The following is a 23,108-nucleotide window of genomic DNA, read 5'->3' on the forward strand; positions in this document are numbered from 1 at the left end:
TGGTTTAAAAATGACTGTTTGACTGGACTTTTTTTTTTCTCTTTTCAATAAAGATATTTCAAAATAACACATTTTAGAGCTGCAATCACAATACCGTGAAACCGTCAAACTGTGATATTTTTGCCCAAGGTTATCATACGGGAATCTCATACCGACCCATGCCGAGTTGTGGCCGATTTCTTTATGTGTTATATCATACTCATCACAACAAAATAGCAGTGAATGTTATTATTGCGTTATTGTTGTGAAATTTTCACTTCTTTGCTTTGCTCGTGCGTCCATGGCATGGCGTTTGATTGAGTCTGCTCCTCGACGTGACTTGTTGGCATCTTTGGCATGCCAGTATTTTTCGCCGTGACTGTAAGTGAGTAAAGTGGAACCTCGGTCGGCATGTTTTTTTGGAAAATGACCCCAATTTTACCTCGGTTTGCGTACATTCTCCGGTTAGCTTACAATATGGCACGCGTCTTGTCATGTTATTAATACACTGCCCATCTGTACTGCTCTTAATATACTTTGTGATAAGAAAACAGCCTTCCTTGTTAGCATCGTATTAGCTAGCAAACAAAATGGCGACCGACTACTATCAGACACCATCTGCCTGTTTAGTCAGGAGTTATTTCTGGAACTCAGTAGTGTTTCTCACCTTCTTTATCAAAATGCTGTCACTTGCAACTTTCTTTGGCTCCATTTTGGGTTACAGTATTGAGGTGAGAAACACTATTGAATGCAAAAAATAACAGGAAGATGGTGGTGGTTGATCTCGCTGCCACAATGTGTCTTTTGGGGACAGCCGTCAAGAATCATGTCTTCAATGAAGGTAAAAGGAGCCTCACATGTTCATTTATACCTTTCATTCATCATTTATATGCATTTGGAGCTGTAAAAATATAAAAACATATTTTGTGTTAACATTTTTAGCGTTGTGGAATGGATTAATTGGATGAACGTTATTTCATATGTGTAAAATTGATTCGGTTAACGTCTGAGCCGGACATTCTGGAACGCATTCATGACGCTGCCCAAGGTTCCACTGTACCTTCGTTTTGTTATTGTTTTAGTCAACCTTTCTTTATGGTGACGTGAGCGCTTCAAGACGCTGATTTAATGAGTCCGTTCAGCTGAAATGATGATTATGTTGACAGAAAAACAATGAAGCGTGCACGCAGGACACCTACAGACGCAGCAGCTGGGTTAAAAAGGCAGATGTTGACAGATAGCGTCTCTCCGTGTTAGAGCGAATTACACGACGCATCCGTTCAGACGTTTAAAAGCCTCGAGAGGCAATGTTTTACCTGCCTACCCGTCGTTAAATGTAGACTGATGGCTCACTCAGTCAGCCTGACATAATCACTGGAGAGCGTTGCTGCGAGAAGGAATGCAGTACATTTGTCTAACAAGTCTCAGCTGTAATTTACACACAAGAGGCTCATTTTATCTACAGAGAATCCACTAGTAGACATTTTCTTACCATATGAATTAAATACACTTAAAATAATCCAAGTTGTTGTCATGGTAATATCTTTATTAATTCTGATTATTACCTAAGACAAAATAAAACAAAAAAGCTTAATGCATCATGCTTTTTAACACACTTGCGTGCATGGGGAAGAGTAGTAACCACTAGGTTACCCAGCATGCCTTGCGGGCTGTAGCTGCGGGTATAGTTTTGCATGCATGTTAGTGTGTAAGCCTTATTTTGATACCCACATACTCCATGTGGTGCAGTTGCGTTGTGCGTTCCATTTGTGTTGACTTTTGTTCACACGGAGAGTTAAGCGGCCTAAAAAAACACTTGGCATAGCTCATGAGCGGAAGTCTCGAAAATTTGCGGCGTCACACATGACGACGTTTCCAACTTTCCCAGGAAATGACAGCTGCAACTTCAAATTGTGTTATTTGTTTTCGAAGTATTTGGCTTTTGAGGTGTCTAGGAAGTGGTGTAGTGAGAAAACCTGATCCATGACATGTCTTGACAATAATGTTGCAGGATTTTGTACATAAAAACAATGCTTTTTTGTGGAAAAAAGCTTTGTTTTGTGTTAATTCGTGAGAAGGATATCAGAGTTTTGTGCAGAAAAACAGGTTGGTTATAATACAAGCAGGCACACATTTTCCAGTTTGGGTCTTGAGATGAAAACATTTGCTCAAACTAAAATGGCCAAACTGTTACAAGCATTCCTTTTTAAGTGCTGCACACCTAGAATCTTTGTGCAGTCTTTGCTATTTATTTCTCACATGTAGAAGCTAAAAGTGGTGCAGTGGCACTCAGTGTAGTTGGAAAATAATCAAATCTCAGGCATTGACGAAAAAAAATCTGAATATTTACACAGCTGCACTGGGTGTCACTTTAATATATGTAAGACAGGGGTGTCCAAAATGCGGCCCCTAGAGCTATTTTTTTAATTGGCCAGTGGCACATTCTAAAAAGACAATTTAACAAGAAAGGTAACACAAAAAAAGACAAATATTATGGGAATGAAGTCATAATACGAGAATAAACTTGTAATATTATGAGGAAAAACATCATTTTAGTAGCATAGCGTGAAATATAAAAGAAAAAATATCTTTTTTTTTTACTTTATAATATGAAAAACTAACTAAACAAAATAAAGTTGCCATTTTTGGAAAATTAGGCTCGGGAAAACAGTAATATGGGAATAAAGTCAAAATATTATGGGAGTAAAGTCAGAATTTAAGAGAAAAAAAATGTACCAAGTTTATTTGATTGAGAAGTTTAAATATTGGGGGGGATACAGCAAAAATGGGAAAAAAGTCAGAAGTTCATACTAATAATATGCTTTTTCACCTATAGTATAATCACAATATACACATTGTTGATTTACAAAATATCAAAGTGGCTCTTTCATTTTTTAGTAAGTGGGTTTCAATGGAAAAAGCTTGGATGCCGCAAACAAAACATTTTAGCTTTGTGATAGAAATTTGATGTAATAATATATATTATTCAGAATGAATTTCTTTAATTCTTTATTTAAAGAGTATGCCAAAAAATGGCTTACGGGCCGCACTTTGGACACCCCCGTATGACTTAAAATGTGCCTAAAATATCCAGTCGACCGCTTCTTTCATTATTCATGCAACTAGTAACTTGAAATATGGTACTACCAATTTATTTATCTTGTATTTCACTTTTACATGCAACAAGTGAGGTTGTAATTCCACGTGACACCAACAGTTAAAAGTGATTTCAGCAAAAATGTCCACACTTTAACATCTGTTATGTCATCATACTTAACAAATAACAAGAAACAGCTGTGGAATATATCAACATTTAACTGGATAGAAACATCAGGTTTGTGAGACATTTCCGATACGTTGTGAAGGTACTATAGAGTCCATCAGTTCAGTGTTCCTCAGTCTCCACGTTATTTACTCCACCACCAGCTCAAACTCCTCAGCCTCCTCAAACTCTGCGTTCATTTTGGCAGCGAGCGCGTCCAGCTCGGTGACGTCTATTTGCTGGATCTTCCTCCGGTTCCTCTTCTCCTTCACCACAGCCACACCGGGGATGTTGGCGTCCGGCTCGGAGAACGCAGGGCCACAGTAATCGGCGTCCAGCATAGACGTGAAGGAGCAGCTGGACACATCCGGGCCCGTCGTCGTTCGCCCGACACTCCGTCCCACTTCCGGGGTCTGGAGCTTTTCAAAGCCGAAAAGAGTCTCTCGGGCTTCAGGACTGTTGAAGGATTTCTCGCTGAGCCTGGTGTAGGAGCGGCGGACCTTCTGGGACCACACCGCATCTTGTGGGTCCGCAGTCGGCTCCTTCGGTGATGACGGAGGGAGGATTGGTGATGGCATGGCGGTCAGCTTCTTAGCACCAGAAGACCGGCCGCAATCCGGGACAAGACCCGGGGTGGAAACTTTTGGCCGTCTCGGTGTGTTTTCTTTGTCCTGCTCAGGCTGAGCAGTTGTTTTCCTTGGCGCTATTTTCCTAACAACAATCGAACGCTTAACCGCAATGCTATTAGCCGGCGCCATGTTGTTGTCAGCATTTACCAAAGGAGAAGTCAACCGTGGGGAGCGTCTTCGCTGCAAAGAGCCGTTTAGGCTGGGAGGTGTTCGTCCCTTCATGCCGACCTCCAATCGGATACAACAATGTATATAAAGTGTAAGTAAGTCGCTTCTGTTGATATTCAGTCCACAGCGAGTGTCTCCAACACTCAACAGGAAAAGGCCGCTCAAATTGCCCGCCCGAGTCGCACACAGACCACGTAATACTGCTTCCGGTGACGCAGCAGCAGGCGCCGCCGAATGCAACTTTTGCTGTGTAATCTGAACAAGCGACGAAGAGGAAAGCTGTTTGTGTAATTAGTATTCGCCATCGAAATAACACTTCTTATGCAGAATGGAATATTTAATTGGCATACAGGGACCGGATTTTGTCCTCGTCGCTGCCGACAATGTCGCGGCCAACAGCATCATTCAGATGAAACATGGTCAGTGACAATGTGTTAGCTTGGCGTTAGCCGACCATCACTGCCGTTTTAACGAGATATTAAAACGTTAACTTGCTTAAAAATAGCATGTTACAGAATATCTTAATTGAATGTTATATATGTGTAAGATTTAACCCTTGGTTATGTTTTCTGTCAAAGTTGTACCATGACAAATGTTTGGAGCGAGCTAGCTAGCTAAGCGAAATACCGCTGTCTTATGAATGACAAACATGTTCAACTTCTTTTTTTCTCGTTACATATTGTCCTATCATCATTTTTCATATTATGAAATCATTGGTAGTGTAATAATATGTAATAACCATCGCGGTGTAATCGAGTTGTCGCAAAATGTTTGCGAAAGTGAAAGTCATCGCTGTCTGCTGTTGCACTTTCGGATAGTAAAGCGCTCACTCACTACAACAACTGACTTTGTCGTTTTCAGACTACGACAAGATGTTCAAACTAAGTGAGAAGATTTTGCTACTGTGTGTGGGAGAGTCGGGAGACACCGTGCAGTTTGCAGAGTACATTCAGAAGAACGTTCAGCTCTACAAAATGAGAAACGGTAAGCCCGTTCAACTGCTCGTTTAACCACCACCACACTGTTTCATCAAATCATATTACAAAGATACTTAAATCATTGCTAGAAACAGCCGTACCTTGTCACGCAATGTTTAGTCTGATTAAAAAAAACGTCTTTCGCAGTCATGTTTTTGAAATGTTTTTTCATTTACATTGTTTTGCAGGCTATGAACTCAGCCCCTCAGCAGCAGCAAACTTCACAAGGAAGAACCTTGCAGACTACCTTCGAAGCAATGTAAGCTACTCCTACACCACAAAGCTTACCAAACTTAAGCATACCAGTAGTTTGTCACGACTGCCAATTTGTAGTATTAGTGGTGAGCAAACCATCCCCATGGTCATATTACAGGTGGTGCTGACATTTTGTGGTTATGTACGTGCTGCCATAACGTTCCTGGAGCTATTTGACATTTCTAAAAAAGAATGTAGAGATTTAAAGGAAAAAAACAGCGGCATAGGACCTCATTGGCGCCAGAGTAAACATATTGGGTAAGTGTACATTAATTTACACAGACATTTATGTAAGTTTATCTTCAATACTAGCAAGATCCGGTACTAGTAGGAGTACTCAATCAACACTGGCTGCTCTTCCTCGTCTGAACTACTTCGATATCCCCAAATTTCTGTCACATCTGACAGCCAGTCAAAACTGTGGGAGACAATTCGCCCTGGATGTGAGCGCGTCGCTCACCGGTGTAGCTGGTCACAGTCGCTCATCGCCTCCCGTGTTCAGTGCTTGCTACGCATTGGCGCTACGTTTCCCCAATCGCTGATGTTTGTCGCCCATGAGAGTTAATTTAGTTATAAGATCCGACTTACAACAAAACGGGACTTAAATCACACTCTTGGAATGGCACTCCTTTGTAAGCCGAGGACCACCTGTATTAAGAATAATTAGGGATGGGCGATTTGACCCAAAGGTCATATCCTGTAATTTTCCCGAAGTCGCAAAGTGTTAAAAATTGAAGTAAAAACGACATGTAAAATGTAACACTTCTTAACAGACTGCAAGAAACGTCTGTAATTTAAACTCTTTAGTGCAGTGTCAACTGCAGTAACTGTCTTTGTGTAAGTTAAAATGCATATTTTAGGGTGTACGGATGCCGTGACCAATGTCAGGTACACCTGTGCAACCCACCATTGTTTATTAGGTGAAAACATATGAGCTCGACCAGAAGATGCATTTTGATGTTTGTAACAGAGGCCTGTCCTTTAATAAGTACTTCATTAGTTGTTCATAGTTGTGAAAAACGCAGGGCCGTTTAGCTTAATATTTGTGATTTTAATTACCTTTGATTCAATTACCTTTGTAATTGGCTCCGAGTCCTTCTAATGCATGGGGTCCTTTGTTTGAGCGCTCAAATGATGCAAACAGACTAGTTTCAGGGTTCCCACATGGCCTGGATAACCTGGAATATTATTGACCAGTTTTCCAGTCATGGAAAACATATGGAAAATGAGAAAATAAGTCAAATGTCCTGGAAAATTATTAATCCTCCCCCTGCCTTATCAATGCAAAGGAGTTTAAAAGTTATGCACATGCATGTCATTTGTCACCTTATCTTCTGAGAAACATTTAGGCACAGTGCGCCACGTGATGCGACCACCCAATCAAATGAGCATTTCCATTTAGAGCAGTTCTGCAACCCAGTGCTTCCACTGTGTTGCTAGCTAGATTTCGTGACTTTTCAGACCCCCTTAGGGACTTAGCAACTAGAGAAAAAACTAGCAACAGTCAATTGGAAAGTGTCGCTAGTATGCTCTATATCAGATATGGGCAAACATTTTGACGCGCGGGTCACATTGGGTTAAAAATGTGGCGAAGGGGCAGTCCATATATAGGTGGCATCAGACAGAACGACATACTTGCTCATGGTGCAACGAAACGAAAACACAACACATCCACAGCAAGTTAACGCATCAAATAAATCAACAACCAAGCGGTAAACATGACACCTAACTTAAAACTGTTAGTTCCAAATGCCCGCAAGGCATGCTGGGTACTCCAGCTGTAACAACAATATGAACTACGAACAATAAAGCATTGGACATCAAGAGTACGTAGACCCACCACCTGCGGGGGCAAGCATAAGGGTCCAGTGCATTGTGCTTTGGGTGGCGGTCCAGGGCGGGCGCCTAGGCGACCTGGTCTTCGGCGGGCAAATCTGGTTCTTGAGACATGGAATGTCACTTCTCTGGCTAGGAAGGAGCCCGAACTTGTGAGAGAGGTTGAGACATTCCGACTATATATAGTCGGACTTACCTCAACCTACAGTTTGGGTTCTGGATCCAAACTCCTCGAGAGTGGCTGGACCTTGTTCTACTCTGGAGTTGCTACAGGGGAGAGGCGGCGAGCTAGTGTGGGCTTATTAATAGCCTCCCGGCTTGGTGCCTCTGTGTTGGAGGCACCCCCGGTTAACGGGAGAGTCATTTCCCTACGCCTTCGGGTTGGGGAAAGTGTTCTGACGTCGTTTGTGCGTATGCGCCGAACGGAAGTTCAGAGTACCCAGCCTTCTTGGAGTCCATCAGAGTGGTGCTGGAGAGCACCCTAAATGGTGACTCCGTCGTTTTGCTGGGAGACTTCAACGCCCATGTGGGCAATGACAGTGTGACCTGGAGGTGCGTGATTGGGAGGAACGGCCTCCCCGATCTGAACCCGTGCGGTGTGATGTTGTTGGACTTCTGTGCGAATCACAGTTTGTCTATCACAAACACCATGTTCGAACATAAGGATGTCCACAAGTGCACATGACAGCAGGACACCCTAGGCCGCAGGTCTATCATCGACTTTGTAGTCGTACCTGCGTCCGCATGTTCTGGACACGCGGGTGAAGAGGGGCTGAGCTGTCTACTGATCACCACCTGGTGATGAGTTGGATTAGATGGCGGGGGAGGATGCCGGACAGACCCGGGAGACCCAAACGTGTAGTGAGGGTGTGCTGGGAACGTTTGGCAGAGTCTCCTGTTCGTCGAGTCTTCAGCTCTCACCTCCAGCAGAGCTTCGCCTGCATCCCGGGGGAGGACGAGGATATTGAGTCCGAATGGGCTCTGTTCCGTGCCTCCATTGCTGAGGCAGCCGATCGGAGCTGCGGCCGCAAGGTGGTCAGTGCCAGTCGTGGCGGCTAGCCCCGAACCAGATGGTGGACACCCGAGGTTAGGGCTGCCGTCAAGCTGAAGAAGGAGTCCTATCGAGCATGGATGGCTTGCGGGACTCTTGAAGCAGCTGATAATTACTGGCAGGCCAAGCGGCACGCGGCTTCGGCGGTGGTCGAGGCAAAAAGTCGGGTGTGGGAGGAGTTCGGTGAGGCCATGGAGCATGACTTTCATTCGGCTTCGAAGAGGTTCTGACAAACCGTCTGGCGCCTCAGAAAGGGGAAGCAGTGGCCGGTCCACACTGTTTACAGTGGGGACGGGGTCCTGCTGACCTCGACTGAGGATATACAGTAAGCGGACGGTGGAAGGAATACTTTGAGGCCCTTCTCAATCCCACTGACATACCTTCCATAGAGGAAGCAGAGTCTGAGGACACAAACGCGGACAGTTCCATCACCGTGACTGAGGTATCTGGGGTAGTCAAAACGCTCCCCAGTGGCAAAACTCTGGGAGTGGACAAGTTTCGCCCTGAATTCCTCAAGGCTCTGGATGTTGAGGGACTGTCTTGGCTGACACGTCTCTTCAACATTGCGTGGAAGTCGGGAACAGTACCTCTGGATTGGCAGACTGGGGTGGTGGTCCCCCTTTTCAAGAAGGGTGCCCGGAGGGTGTGTTCCAACTATAGGGGGATCACACTCCTCAGCCTCCCTGGGAAAGTCTATTCCAGTGTGCTGGAGAGAAGGGTACGACCGTTAATCGAAGCTCGGCTACAGGAGCTGCAATGTTGTTTTCGTCCTGGTCGCGGAACACTGGACCAGCTCTACACCCTTGCAAGGGTACTGGAGGGTACTTGGGAGAGTACTTGGGAGCCCAACCGGTCTACATGTGCTTTGTAGACTTGGAAAAGGCATTCGACCGTGTCCCTCACAGTGTCCTGTTGGGGGTGCTCTGGGAGTATGGGATTGGTGGCGCGCTACTACACTATGTGCCATTCAGTCCTTGTACAACCGGAGCAGGAGCCTGGTTCGCACTGCCAGCAGTAAGTCAAGCCTGTTTCCGGTGAACGATGGCCTCCGCCAAGGCTGCCCTTTGTCACCGATTCTGTTCATAATTTTCATGGACAGAATTTCTAGGCGCAGCCAAGGTGTCGAGGGAGTCCAGTTCAGGGGTCTTAGGATCTTGTCTCTGCTATTTGCAGATGATGTGGTCCTGATGGCCTCATCGGCCTGTGATCTGCAGCGTTTACTGGGACGGTTTGCATCTGAGTGTGAAGCTTCTGGGATGAGACGCAGCACCTCCAAATCTGAGGCCATGGTTCTCAGTCGAAAAAGGGTGGATTGCTCCCACCGGGTTGGGAATGAGGTCCTGCCCCAGGTGGAGGAGTTCAAGTATCTCGGGGTCTTGTTCACGGGTGAGGGACGGTTGGAGCGTAAGGTTGATAGGCAGATCGGTGCAGCGTCTGCAGTAATTCAGTCGCTGTACCGGACCGTCTTGGTGAAGAGAGAGCTGAGCCGGAAGGCAAAGCTCTCAATTTACTGATCGATCTATGTTCCCACCCTCACCTATGGTCATGAGCTTTGGGTCATGACCGAAAGAACGAGATCGCGGATACAAGCGGCTGAAATGAGTTTCCTCTGTAGGGTAAATGGACTCGCCCTAAGAGATAGGGTGAGGAGCTCGGTCATCCGGGAGGAGTTCAGAGTAGAGCCGCTGCTCCTTCACATCAAGAGGAGCCAGTTGAGGTGGCTCGGGCATCTAGTCCGGATGACTCCCGGACGCCTCCCTGATGAGGTGTTCCGGGCATGCTCAGCCGGGAGAAGGCCCCGGGGCAGACCTAGGAAACGCGGGAGGGATTATGTCTCACAGCTGGCCTGGGAACACCTTGGTGGCTGGGGATCGGGAAGTCTGGGCTTCCCTACTGAGACTGCTGCCCCCGTGACCCGGACCCGGATAGGCGGAGGAAAATGGAATGGAATGGAATGGAATGGAACATCAAGAGTATGTTAACTCCTCCTTGTTTACTTCGCTAACGACCTCCTCAGCATATTTTGCAATCTAGCAAAAATGCGACAAACACAGCAAAATACCACAAGCTACCCAGCATGCTTTGCGGCAGGAATATATGGGTGTGTTTTTGGGCATGGGTATTGTGCATGGATATTTGTTTGTATGCCCACATGATGCAGTAGGTCGGTTAGTTTGTGCGTCGTTTGTGTTGACGTGTTGTGTTGCTTGGAAGGCTTTTTTGTACAAACTACAGATTGCATCCGACGATTTTGGTGACTCAAGCGTGCCACAACAGCACTGCAAGTCATTTTGCGGGCTATGCTTTCCATGTTAAAGGTTTCAATATATATATATATATATATATATATATATATATATATATATATATATATATATTAATTTCGAAATGCCCGGTGGTCCGGATTAAGACGCTCGGCGGGCCTGATGTGGCCCGCGGGCCGCAGTTCGCCCACCCCTGCTCTATATGATGTGTATGGTAAAGCGTGGGAACCCTGCAGTTTGTCACACACAATGTTTGGCCATGTGATGACGAGACAGTATACGAAAACCGGGTCAAAATTTTCCACATCTTTGTAGAAAACCCAATCATATGAAAAGCGGGGCGCAAGAAAACCAAAGGTCCACTGTGTAAAAAATTTGTCTAATTTTCCAGTACAAAACCGTCTTCATCTCTTAATTTGTTAAGAGTAGTGCAGCTGCTTCCTTTCGCAATAGCAGAAGGGTGAAAATAATTACAAAAAACAATTAGTGTGGCAGGGAAGGGAATGTGGGACACATCGAGCCGGGGATAGGGGTGGAGTCGCGGGAGGAGGCTGAGGGGATCCCGGGGGGCCCACTATGAATACCCAGTAGACCATGCTGCACTGGCTGGAGTGTGAGAACGAGTAGGAGTCAATGTATACATGACTTGAAATGCACGTGTACAAGCTAGGCATTACTGGCTCACTTTTACCTAACCTTACCATGTTTGGAGACACTGCATTCACTAATAAGTTTAAGCATTACGTCCGAAGCAAAGCAAAGACTTAATCGGTCCTCTTGTTTGATTGAGCCAAACTTTTACATGTTACCAGAGTCTGTGGAAGAATCTTCATCAATTGTCTCACCCAGTCTCTATTTTTAATTCTTGCTGCTTATCTTAATTACTGGGCACAGGTGCAAGTGCATTGTCACCTCTGCTTTGTTTTTATTTGCATAATAGAGCTGCAAAGTCAGATCCAATCACAACATGAAGTGTGAACATGTAATTGTATCAGTACACGATGCGTGTTGCTATCAAGTGTAAGCGCCGTTAAGAGGGCTAACATTAGAGGAGCTGCATGGAAAAATGGATTCATGATCACGGAATTTCAAAAACGACAAAATCGAAATGGCACGTTTGCAAATTAGGACCCTGTAAAAGGGTTGGGTCAGGGGTGTCCAAACATTTTCCACTGAGGGCTGTATAATACTTTGATATTTTAATGTGTTTTTTAATTTTGTAAAAAGGCTTAAAACCAACTTTATATACAGTCATGGAAAAAATGATGATGAAGAAACAAGAGTGGTGTAATAATTTTTTCCATGACTGTATATTTAAAGACAAAGCTTTGTTTTGTTATTAGTTATGAGTATCACAATTTCAGCTTCTTCTCTTTACATATTTCAAGAGCCATGTTTCCGCTAAGTGGCATTGTCCGGATCAGGTAAACGCACATCAGGCTTGTGTTTCATTTACCAAGTGTCGAGGGTGATGGCTACACAGGCTAGGTGAATAGTGTGCCATCATATCATACTACTGAAAGCACACAAAACTTGTCAATAAATTAGACATACAATAAACCTATAAAGTAGAACAGGTTGGATACTTTGGGACCCTTTTTCTAAAGGAAATTGAAAACGTACATCGTATCTGAACCAAACTGCTTTGTCAAATAAAAACAATGCTCAAATACTTGGCACATGCAGGGGGCTACAGGATCGGGATCATTTGTATTTAGTCAAGGTTGCAAATGTTGAAAGAAGCACATTTTTATGCATGTCTTGTCATACGCTGCAAGGGAATCTTTATTTTGTGCCTCTTGGTTACGGCGTTGGCTTTGTGAGACTGGGATTTATCAGTGCTGCATTCTCAAGTGTGCTGAAAAATCCAAAGCACTTTTTTCTCGACCCGCATCCCACACCTTCCTCCAGCTATGTTTCCGCTCATATTCATCAACCCCAAGAGTATCCAGACCTTTGCAAATTATGTTGGATAAACAGTTTTTTTTTTTCATGCTTTCCAGCAGTCCATTGAGTATGTAGTCTTTCGATTTTAGAGTACCATTTCATTATCAATTTACTTTTTGGGAGAATTTTGGCTCATTTTTGGCTCATCAACTTGTTTATGAAATACAGTGTAACCTTGGTTCCAACCGAATCCCATGTGAAATAATGCAAATACAATTAATGTGTTCTGGGATCCCAAAACGGTCAACACATCCATCCATCCATTTTCTATACTGCTTCTTCGCGGGGGTATACTGGAGCCTATCCCAGCTGACTTCGGGCGACAGGCCGGGTACACCCTGGACTGGTCGCCAGCCAATCGCATGGCACATATAGACAAACAACCATTCACACTCACATTCATACCTATGGACAATTTAGAGTCGCCAATTAACCTCACCTGCATGTTTTTGGAATGTGGGAGGAGGCCGGAGTACCCGGAGAAAACCCACGCGCACACGGGGAGAACATGCAAACTCCACACAGAAATGCCCCAGGGGAGAATCGAACCCAGGTCTTCCCGATCTCCAGGCTGTTACTGTGTTGGCCAACGTGCTAACCACTAGACCACCGTCAACACAAATTATTGTAAAACTATAATTATAAAACAATAAAATAAGTGGTTTGCGTTAAACCACTTATTTTATTGTTTTATATGAAGAACCTTGATCAATCAAAACAACAAGCTTCAGATTAATCGACAAAGAAAATAATCATTATTAGCAGCCCTAAACACGAAGCTAACATGGATTTTTTTGTCATTAAAAATACGTTACGAACACAGTTGTACTCACGCGTTATATTAATAACACAATACGTATGACATATTGTACAATAACCGCGAAATGTATGGGACCAGGGGCAAAATTTTTGCGTACGTTTTTGACGGGAACCGAAAAATATGCAAACTAAGGTAACCAAGGTTCCACGGGAGTCAACAAATCCAGTTCAGAGGTTGACAACATACTTTTTTAGGACTTCTTTATGCTCTGCAACATGTGCATCATGTAACGCACTCATGAATCCTTGAGTTTAAGATCATTCCAAGGACAAAGCATCGTAAAGTATCGATTTATGTGAATATGCCTAGTCGTCCTTAGCTTTTGCCCAGTTGTCTGGGCAACTGTCCCAGATATTTTGCAGTTGGTTTTAATTAATTTGATTAAATATCCAGGCCAAGCCAAAAAAAAAAGGACTCATCAAGATAATGATTTGTTTTGTATCCCAATTGTTTCTCCTCAGTCATCTTTTGTCATCTTTTAAGTGCCGCTCCCCCTCCTCCAAAAAATCATCCCAACAGTGCCAGCGTGTCCAAACCCTTAGGTTAAAAACTACAGGCTGATAAATTAATCAGAGCTATATTGTTAATTCTTACGTCCTTATTCCCGCAGGATAAATTACAGATGAGTTCTATAGTCTGAAAGATGTCATACTCCAGTGGCTGCCAACCTCCGGGATGTGTAGTTAACTCCAGTCAGCAGAGCATGTCTGAGCCGAGGATGCCGGGGACTGTTCACATATAACTGTGCTTACTAACCCGTCGTCCAGGAAAACAACTGGGCCGCGTTATTAACCTCTGGAGTACTGCGTTGACTCAAGCTTTAGAGAGCGACAGAGGAGAGACAAAGAAAATTGGCAGACAACATGATCACCTGAGGCCAAGACGATGATGCATCAGTAATGAGGATTCAGTGCAGAAAGACACAAAAAGTTCAAGGCTGACGGGCCAGATAATCTGCTGCTTTTAGGAGCTTTGTTTTCATGCCGTATACATTTTAATACAGTCGTCCCTCACCACTTCACGGTTCGAATTTCACGGTTTCATTCTATCATGGTTTTTCAAAAAAATAGTAATTAAAACAGTAATTAATTAACAGTAATTAATAATTTAGGTTTTTGTACATTTGAATGTAGCCTATCCATCCATCCATTTTCTATACCGCTTCATCCTCATTAGGGTCGCAGGGGCATGCTGGAGCCTATCCCAGCTGACTTCGGGCGCGAATGTAGCCTACTATTAGCCAAATAATATGCATATTGAAGCACATTTTATGTATTTTTTTGCCTAAAGTAAACATTGTCAAGCATAAAAATGACTAACTGAACTAAAATACATCTACATTGGTGTCCCGGTTTTTTGTTAACTTCCAACATTTTTGCTAAAATGTTGCCTTGGCTTGCGTTTGCCCGCATGTTTACCGTTCAAGATACCGTCTGATTTGTTTACGCCGCCGTCTTGGATCGCAAGGCAAAGACGAGGAAAATATTTGATAAGGAAGCCTATTTTGGGGAAATTCCCGGCCGGGTCCGGAACCAATTAACCGCAATAAACGAGGAATTACTGTATTTGCAAATACAGACAGAAAAAGCACTCAGTCTGGTAAACGATGTGTTCTCCAACCCATACACAAATATATATACGTACGTAGATGCCGCACTGAGCACTGAACCATACGTCAATGTCGCTGCCATGCTGGATGTGCCAAGAGCAAACGGAGAAGATTCAGCTGCAGCCGGTTTACAGTACAAACCACATCTTGTGTAAGACCAACAGAACTCGCAGACTTTGTGGCTAATACTATGAAGAATAATCCTATGACTCCACGCATTGCACTGTGGATTTCCACAGTGAAACCAGCCTCCAAACAGCCTAGACTGAGTTGGGGTCTATTTACTTGCACTAATTTACGAGGCTGATCTGCCACATCCAATATCGTCGACACGCTGACATATCGCAGCAATGGGCCAACCCACTCAATGAGGCGTCTGCGTATATATGTCTATGTTCCAAACCCATCACAAAGAAACATAAGTTTGAAAGATAAACTGTATTTTGACAGAGAAGTGCAATAATGCAGTCATACTGATTTGAAGTTTTATGGGTTTTTTTTTTACCTTGGGCTACAGTAAAAGTAGTTTAGGTATAAGCCTACCAACTAATCACACTGGATTGTCTATGAACGGGATGCAGGAAAACTCCAGTGAGCTATGAAATAGCACAGTTGATTTTAGTTCAGCAATCACAGAACCTTTTGAGAAGTTGCCAATGTGTTGTTAATACATTAAGTACTACATTAGACTTTTGAAAGGCCTCTGCAACAGTTGCACTACAGCTGGCTGAGTGTGTGTGTGTGTGTGTGTGTGTGTGTGTGTGTGAAATATTTCTAACACGAGCACACAGTGGGCACAAATAATTACTGGCACCATATTGCACACAGCTCGCTGTCCCCTGCACAGATGAACAATTAATACAGCAGATTGAGTAGAAATGCCAATAAAGAGAACATGCCCCGGGGCAGGGTGCAAAAACAGGGGGCGCGAGGGAGACGCGAAGCATGGAGGGACTGGAACTTTGAGGAAGAGCTTGAAAATCAGTGCATGTTGTTTTGCATATTAGTAGTTGACAGTTTGTCCAATTTTTAAGTGCTTTAAGTAATGTGAAGTTAAATATAGGAGTTACAAGTTGTCTACAAGTTAACTGTTGTCAAATCTCTTGGTTTTGAGTAGCCAGTTAGCTCAGTGTAACTAAACTTATAAAACTTAAAACTTAACTAAGCTTATATATATATACACACACACACACACACACACACACACACACACACACACACACACACACACACAAATCTATCTATCTCAACTATGCCTTTAAGTGATGTGGAATGAGATCGGGAGCTTGGTGAACTTTCTTACCGGTGGCTTGTAATGCTAATGTAGCCTATTCAGCCTCCCAGGTATGTGCTTTATGCTGTTGTGTAGCTCAATAACTGTTAATGCGTGATATCAACATGTCGGTATGTTGATATCACGCATTAACAGACAACCCATTCAGGCGGTTGTTCTGAGTGCTGTTGTGTAGTTGAATAACTTGCCTTGCCAGATTAAATGTCTGTTCTTGGTCTTGAATGGAAATGCTACTTATAGTCAAATGCCACTAATGTATGTTTTTTCCTCTTCATGACACATTTTTCGACTCATACTCCAGAGCGACGTATTGTCTAGAAAATGCAGTACTCCTGTCAAAACTCCACACTTTTGGTGTCAAGTTTAACCACACAACACAGAGATCTAGTGTTAGTGACAAATATAATGAGGCTAAATACTCAAACGTCTTGCCAAACGATCAAAACTTGCAAGTACGAAAGCAGTCTCTTTTTCTTTCTTATATCATTTGGTAAATATCGCACTTTCTGATGCAAATTTTTTGTCTTATCAAAGTCTGTCATAAAGAAAGTTCAGTCTTTTGTTTTTCATTGTGTGTCATACAAATGTATGTGTGTGTGTGTGTGTCAGGGGGAGATGATAAAGATGATGCATATTGTTTGTTAATGTGAATCGAGGTGTGAGTTCAGGTGGCGGGGTTAACAAGGTGCCTACGAGGTGACATGGGAAGGTTATTTTGATGCCAGGTCCATATTATTGTTACATTGTAACCAGTGAGGCAGGTGTCTGGTGGGTGGGGGTGATGCCACTGGGGCGTTCGTAGGCTCACAGAGGAGTAAAAGCACATGCACACACGCACACACACAAGGTATTCAGTTGTGCCTGCTGTGTACCGACTCTCTGCTTTCTAGCGAGTGCGGTGTGTTTGTGCGGGGCCATCGTTAACACTCACACTAAAGCCCTCTCCACAGGGGATATAACAATCCTCTCCCTGGTGGCAAATATAACGCCAACACAAGTCAGAGAAATAAGCAGGTCAACTGTGATCTCAATTGAAATGACAGACCAGGTGTGTAGATCACAACTTGCCTGCCGCCATATGAATCAGTGTTGCCTTGCTGCAAGAGAGAATGTAAAAATGTATATTTATTTTCTATTTGGTGCTAATCAGAAACTCTGCAGTCTTTGTCTGTCAAGCATTTAGGCTGGAGGTTGTTTTGAAGGCCTCCAAATTGTGTTTCTTTTAATTGAGGAGGAGATAAATTAGTGTACTGGAGGGAGAGAAGAGGCTGCAAGCGTGGAAGATGTAATTTCTAAAGATGGGGTGGGGTGCGGGGGGGTGGGAGGGCTGCAAGAGAAACGACTTTAGAAGTTTTTAATGAGCCCTGGCGTTACTCGAGGGCTCGGGGTGAAGGCGGCGGGAGAGGAGAGGGGAGGAGAGCGGCAGCAAAGAAATGAAAATGGAGGGAGGGTGCGATGAGAGAGTCAACAGGGGTGCTGACTTCCAGCAGATGTCACAGTGCAAGTGGCCAACACCCCCAACACACACACCTTTTCCCTGTGACCCTCTTTCACCTTCTGAAGGAGCTGGTTACACTATGTTTTTAACCAGTGACGGATAAAAACAATGTCATTTTGGCCTCTGGTTTGCACGACAAAGGCGTTGTTTGAGCCTGAAGATAGAAACTGGTCTCAAGTGGACATTTGTGGATGTGGCCTCTGCCTACACGGTAATCTGTTTTTCCCGAATAAGTGTTCAGTAAAGGTATGTGTGAGTACTGACCAGTGTGATTTCTCTGGTGGAAAGAAAGTTGTGCTACTGTAAAAACCCAACAACATGTATATGCTGATGGGTTGCTGGAGCAGAAGAAGTCTTTCTGAATCGTCTTTGTATGCTGTGTTATTTACAAACATTACAACATACAGTGGCCTTTTCTGGTAGGTTAAAGTCTGTTGTCCTGTAACAATACTGCTGGAAAATATTACAAATACTACTTAACTTGTATTATTCAGAGACCTATCATTTTTTACATGTCATATGAGGATTTCTGTGAGCGTCACAAGTCATCCCTCGGTCAGTTTTGTGGACAAAAAGCCAAACACTTTAACCAAAGCCGGTGAGCTATGCAGTGCTGCTGACAGCTCTATGTGTTGCCAGGAATATTTTCAACTCATTGACTTCAATAAATGGGCACCACAAGTAAGTATATACCAGGAATTGCTTGAATTGTATTGCAATTTTGTTGTTTGACGGACCTTTTCTACTGCTCTTGGTAGTGTAGGGGTTCCTATCGCTGACTTTCAAGTGTTGAATTCCTGGTCGGTGCCTCATTCCCAATCACTCAATGTACACAATTGTCTCTGTCCAATGTACGTTAATGACAAAGTACCCGCAACAGTTTGTTTTACAGTTGCACACAGTTTGTAATATTAGTCACGTTGAGCTATATGTTGGTTTATTGTAGTGTATTCCAAGTACTGCTATATTTTCTGTAAGTCACACTGTTTTTCATAGTTTGGCAGGTGCTGCGACTTATAGTCAGGTGCGACTTATATAGGGAAATGTATACATATATAATTTAACATGTTTTACATGTTTTAAAATGTTAATTCATACCTACGACATGAACCAAGGAGTTAACATTACGATCAACAGGCGCAAGAGGGCCATCTAGGCTATATGCGGCTCTGAATGAGATCGGGACCTTGGTGAACTTATTTACTGCTAACTACCTTGTTGGACTTGCTGACTTATGTTAAGTTAGCCTATTCAGCCTCCCAGGTATGTTCTTTACCCTAATGTGTAGTTGAATAACTGATAATGTGTAACATAAACGTACCATACACCTATTCAGCCGTTTGTTTTTTGTGCTGTTGTGTAGTTGAATAACTTGCCTTTCCAGATTAAATGTCAGTTCTTGAATTTTGTTAAATACATTGCTCAATAAATGTAACTTTTAGTCCAGTGCGTCTTTTATATTTACTTTTTTCTTTATCATGACACATTTTTTGATGCGACTTATAGTACGGAAAACATGGTACGTCTACTACTTTGTCTACTTTGCAAATAGTGTGTAGTGTGTAAAGTGTCTTTTGAACTCTTGCTGGTTACCTCTGTAAAAGATTTCTTTTACTTTTATTTTTAGGTTCAGCAAAAGACCTAAACAAAGTGGTCCCATGAGCCTACTGAATCTACCGTTTTCTGTTCAAATCTAGCAAGTGGCTACTTCTGCCTCGGTGCACTTAAGATTGGATCAGTTGTACTTCCTTTTTGTTTGCTGCATTTCTTCATGATGGTTTCCTCCAGTTTTATGAATGGACGTCAGGTCTTATATGATTACCTGCAGGTGCCTGTCAGATGAATGTTGACTCACCTTCACCCTCCCACCCCCATTTCATCTCCCTTCAGACGCCATTTCACGTCAACCTGTTGCTGGCGGGCTACGACGACACAGACGGTCCGGGTCTGTACTACATGGACTACCTGTCCTCGCTGGCCAAGGCCCCCTTTGCTGCCCACGGCTATGGGGCCTTCCTCACGCTCACCGTCCTTGACCGCTACTACAGACCAGGTCTGTCAAGGGTCACGCTGCCTTCCATATATTCACTCTTGCTCACTGCAAAACACAAAAAGAGTACCGTAAGAGGATCAACGCAACTATTGGATCTCTTAAGAGACATCATCTTCTCCTTGTTCTCTTCCAGATCTGACCAGAGATGAAGCAGTGGAGCTCTTGAAGAAATGCATCAACGAAGTTAGTGTGACTTTTTACCATTTTTGTTCATTTGGTTAAGATTTTGGGGATTTACAGTGGTGTGAAAAAGTGTTCGTCCCCTTCCTGACTTTTTTTTTTGTGCATGTTTGTCACACTTCAGATCATCAAACAAATGTAAATATTAGTCCATCACAACAAAACATGAAATGCAGTTTTTATTTATTTTTATTAAATGAGGAAAAAAAATCCAACCCCTACATGGCCCTGTGTGAAATATATGACCCCCCCGCCCAAAAAAAAACATAACTGTGGTTTATCACACCTGAGTTAAATTTTTGTAGCCACACCCGTTCTCAATGAAGAAATCACTTAAATAAGACATGCCTGACAAAGTGAAGTAGACCAAAAGATCCTCAAAAGCTAGACATGATGCTGAGGTCTAAGCAGGAACAAATCAAGAAAAAAAGTAATTGAAATCTATCAGATGGAAAAGGTTATAAAGCCAGTTCTAAAGCTTTGGGACTCCAGCAAACCACAGTGAGAGCCATTAAGCACACATGTCGAAGACATGGAAAAGTGGTGAACCTTCCCAGGAGTGGCCGGCCAACCAAAATGACCCCAAGAGCGCAGCAACGACTCATCCAAGAGGTCACAAAAGACACCACAACAACATCCATCGAACTGCAGGCCTCACTTGCCTCAGTTAAGGTCAGTGTTCATGACTCCACCATAAGGAAGACACTGGGCAAAAACAGCCTGCATGGCATAGTTCCAAGATGAAAATCTCTGCTGAACAGGAAGAACATGAAGGCTTATCTCAATTTTGCCAGAAAACATGTTGAAGATCCCGAACTTTGAGAAAATACTGTGGTCTGATGAGACAAAAGTTTAACTTGTGTGTGTGTCCCATTACATCTGGCGTAAAATTTATGCGGCATTTCAGAAAAAGAACATCATACCAACAGTAAAATATGGTGGTGGTAGTGTGGTGGTCTGAGGCTGTTTTGCTGCTTCAGGATCTGGAAGACTTCCAGTGATAAATGGAACCCTGAATTATGTGTGACCTCAAGCTGAAAGGAACTTGGGTTCTGCAGCAGGACAATGATCCAAAACACACCAGGAAGTCCACCTCTGAATGGCTTGAAAAAAAACAAAATGAAGACTTTGGAGTGGCCTAGTCAAAGTCCTGACCTGAACCCTATTGAGATGCTGTGGCATGACCTTAAAAAGGCGCTTCATGCTGGAAAACCCTCCACTGTGGCTGAATTACAACAATTCTGCAAAGATGAGTGGACCAAAGTTCCTCCACAGCGCTGTAAGAGACTCATTGCAAGTCATCGCAAACGCTTGATTGCAGTTGTTGCTGCTAAGGGTGGCCCAACCAGTTATTACACTTTGGATTTTTTTTCTTCCTTAATAATAAAAAGTTTCATTTAAAAACTGCATTTTGTGTTCAGTTGTGTTGTCATTGATTAATATTTAAATTTGATGATCTGGAAAATTTAAGTGTGACGAACATGCAAAAGAAAAATAAATAAGGAAGGGGGCAAACACTTCACACCACTGCATATAACACATACTGTACCTTTTCTCCGCTGCCTCCACTGCTTAATAAATCCATTAGTTTATCGATAATCTTTCATTATCATTCATAAGTGGTGAGCACCTATACATTTTATACTTTAAAATGCGTTTAATTAAAGTGTGTGTGAGGCATATTTAGGGCGTACACCTTAATTGTGTTGCGAATGAACAATGACAGAAGGTTTTGGAGGAGGAGGGAAGCGCAGATTTTGTCAGAAATACACATCTTTATGGGTATATCAATTATTTTGCGGATTTTCGACAATTGCGGAACCAAACTCACGCAAAAAGTAGGGCTCTACTGTATAGCAAAAGTACTGCTATCATGCTAGACAGAGATCAAAATAGCCAATAATTGCTATTTTTGGTGTTTTTAAAAAAATATATTTTAGGCTTCTCATTATTGTACTTGTGCTGTTTATACTCCATGTCTCAATTTGTTATGTTTCTCTCTCCTATAGCTGAACAAGCGCTTCATCCTGAACCTTCCCTCCTTCAGCGTCCGTTTGATTGACAAGGAGGGCATCCATGACCTGGAGAAACTCACTCCCAACAAGTGACCGTTCCCCGCTTAGCTACCGGCACTCAGAATCTTTTTTTTTTTTTTTTTTTTTTTTACCACTGACCTCCTTGTTCTTTCTGTTCCAATAAAAAGTGACGCGCAGTTGAGATATATACACTCTTTGTCCCTGTGGTGCTTTTCTGGTTGCTCGCTAGTTTACTCATCTGCAACATGGAAAGAGAACATGCTCCTGGCTGTGTACTTTTGCACTTGAAGTCAGTCACTGTGCATGTGTGCAATGGACACTTGCTCATGCTTCTGCCTGTGCAAAAAAACCCAACAGATTTCGATGCTGTTAAATTGGATGAGTATCGTCTAAACTTTCACCCTTTGTTCATACGGCTAAATACAGTAAATGATTGTGTGATGATATGATCTTGGGATTATTCACTCGGTTTCACTCAATATATATATATTAATAACTATTTAGTATTTTTAGTCCAAAACTATGCATATTTAAGCAAATGTTATGCATTTTTGGCCCAAATTAAGCATCTTCGAGCATAAAAATGGCTAAATGAACTAAAATATCAATATAAGGCATTCAGAAAACCCATTGCAAGACACGTTGTGATATGTAGTCTTCTATACAGGTCACAAGGTGTCAGCAATGTTACATTGACAAGACAATAGCCACCACAGGAAGAACTGTCAACCAGAAGCAAAAAAGAAAAACAACTACGAGGAACTCTGCCAATGCTAACGTGTGAGTCTATATTATGTCTTATTTTCTCTTATGTCTATGAAATTGGGTAATATGAGTGTAAAGGTGACTATAGTGGTGTTATTTTATGTCGAGAGGGCTCTAATGTTAAAAACTTCATTTAGAAGGTCAAACAGTTTAGTTTATGCTCTAACTGCAAAAATATTCCATTTATAAATAAGGAATCGTACATCACGGAAATTCACAAATCATGGTCACGTCTGGAAACAACTGACTGTGATTTTTCATGATAAAATAGTAACAAAAAGGGAAGACAATATCCTTACATTCCTCATTCATTCAGTGAATGCAGGGGTGTTCAATGTGCGGGCCAGAGGCCATTTTCAGCCCGTGGCTTGTTTTATTGGCACACAGCACAATGGAGAAGTAAAATTTTTTGAAAAATCTTAGAGTAACAAGAGTACAGTACATGGCTGTAAATGTAAAACCAGGACAAGATGGTAACATTGCTC

General features: G+C 42.9%; 2 protein-coding genes across 2 annotated transcripts; one reads left to right on the forward strand and one right to left on the reverse strand.

The window, feature by feature from the left end:
- Positions 1-1,506: 1,506 nt before the first annotated feature.
- On the reverse strand, positions 1,507-4,242 carry cdca5 (cell division cycle associated 5). Its single transcript, XM_054763320.1, has one exon. The coding sequence runs from the start codon at positions 4,090-4,092 to the stop codon at positions 3,391-3,393; it is 702 nt and encodes a 233-aa protein (XP_054619295.1). The 5' UTR covers positions 4,093-4,242; the 3' UTR covers positions 1,507-3,390.
- A 1-nt stretch (position 4,243) lies between these two features.
- Positions 4,244-21,985, forward strand: psmb2 (proteasome 20S subunit beta 2). Its single transcript, XM_054763321.1, has 6 exons — positions 4,244-4,457; positions 4,900-5,022; positions 5,204-5,274; positions 19,480-19,642; positions 19,776-19,825; positions 21,832-21,985. Exons 1-6 carry the CDS (start codon positions 4,367-4,369, stop codon positions 21,928-21,930), a joined length of 597 nt encoding a protein of 198 aa, XP_054619296.1. The 5' UTR covers positions 4,244-4,366; the 3' UTR covers positions 21,931-21,985.
- Positions 21,986-23,108: the final 1,123 nt, after the last annotated feature.

The sequence above is a fragment of the Dunckerocampus dactyliophorus genome, chromosome 20 (genome assembly GCF_027744805.1).
Source record: "Dunckerocampus dactyliophorus isolate RoL2022-P2 chromosome 20, RoL_Ddac_1.1, whole genome shotgun sequence".
In the NCBI taxonomy this organism is placed as follows: domain Eukaryota; kingdom Metazoa; phylum Chordata; class Actinopteri; order Syngnathiformes; family Syngnathidae; genus Dunckerocampus; species Dunckerocampus dactyliophorus.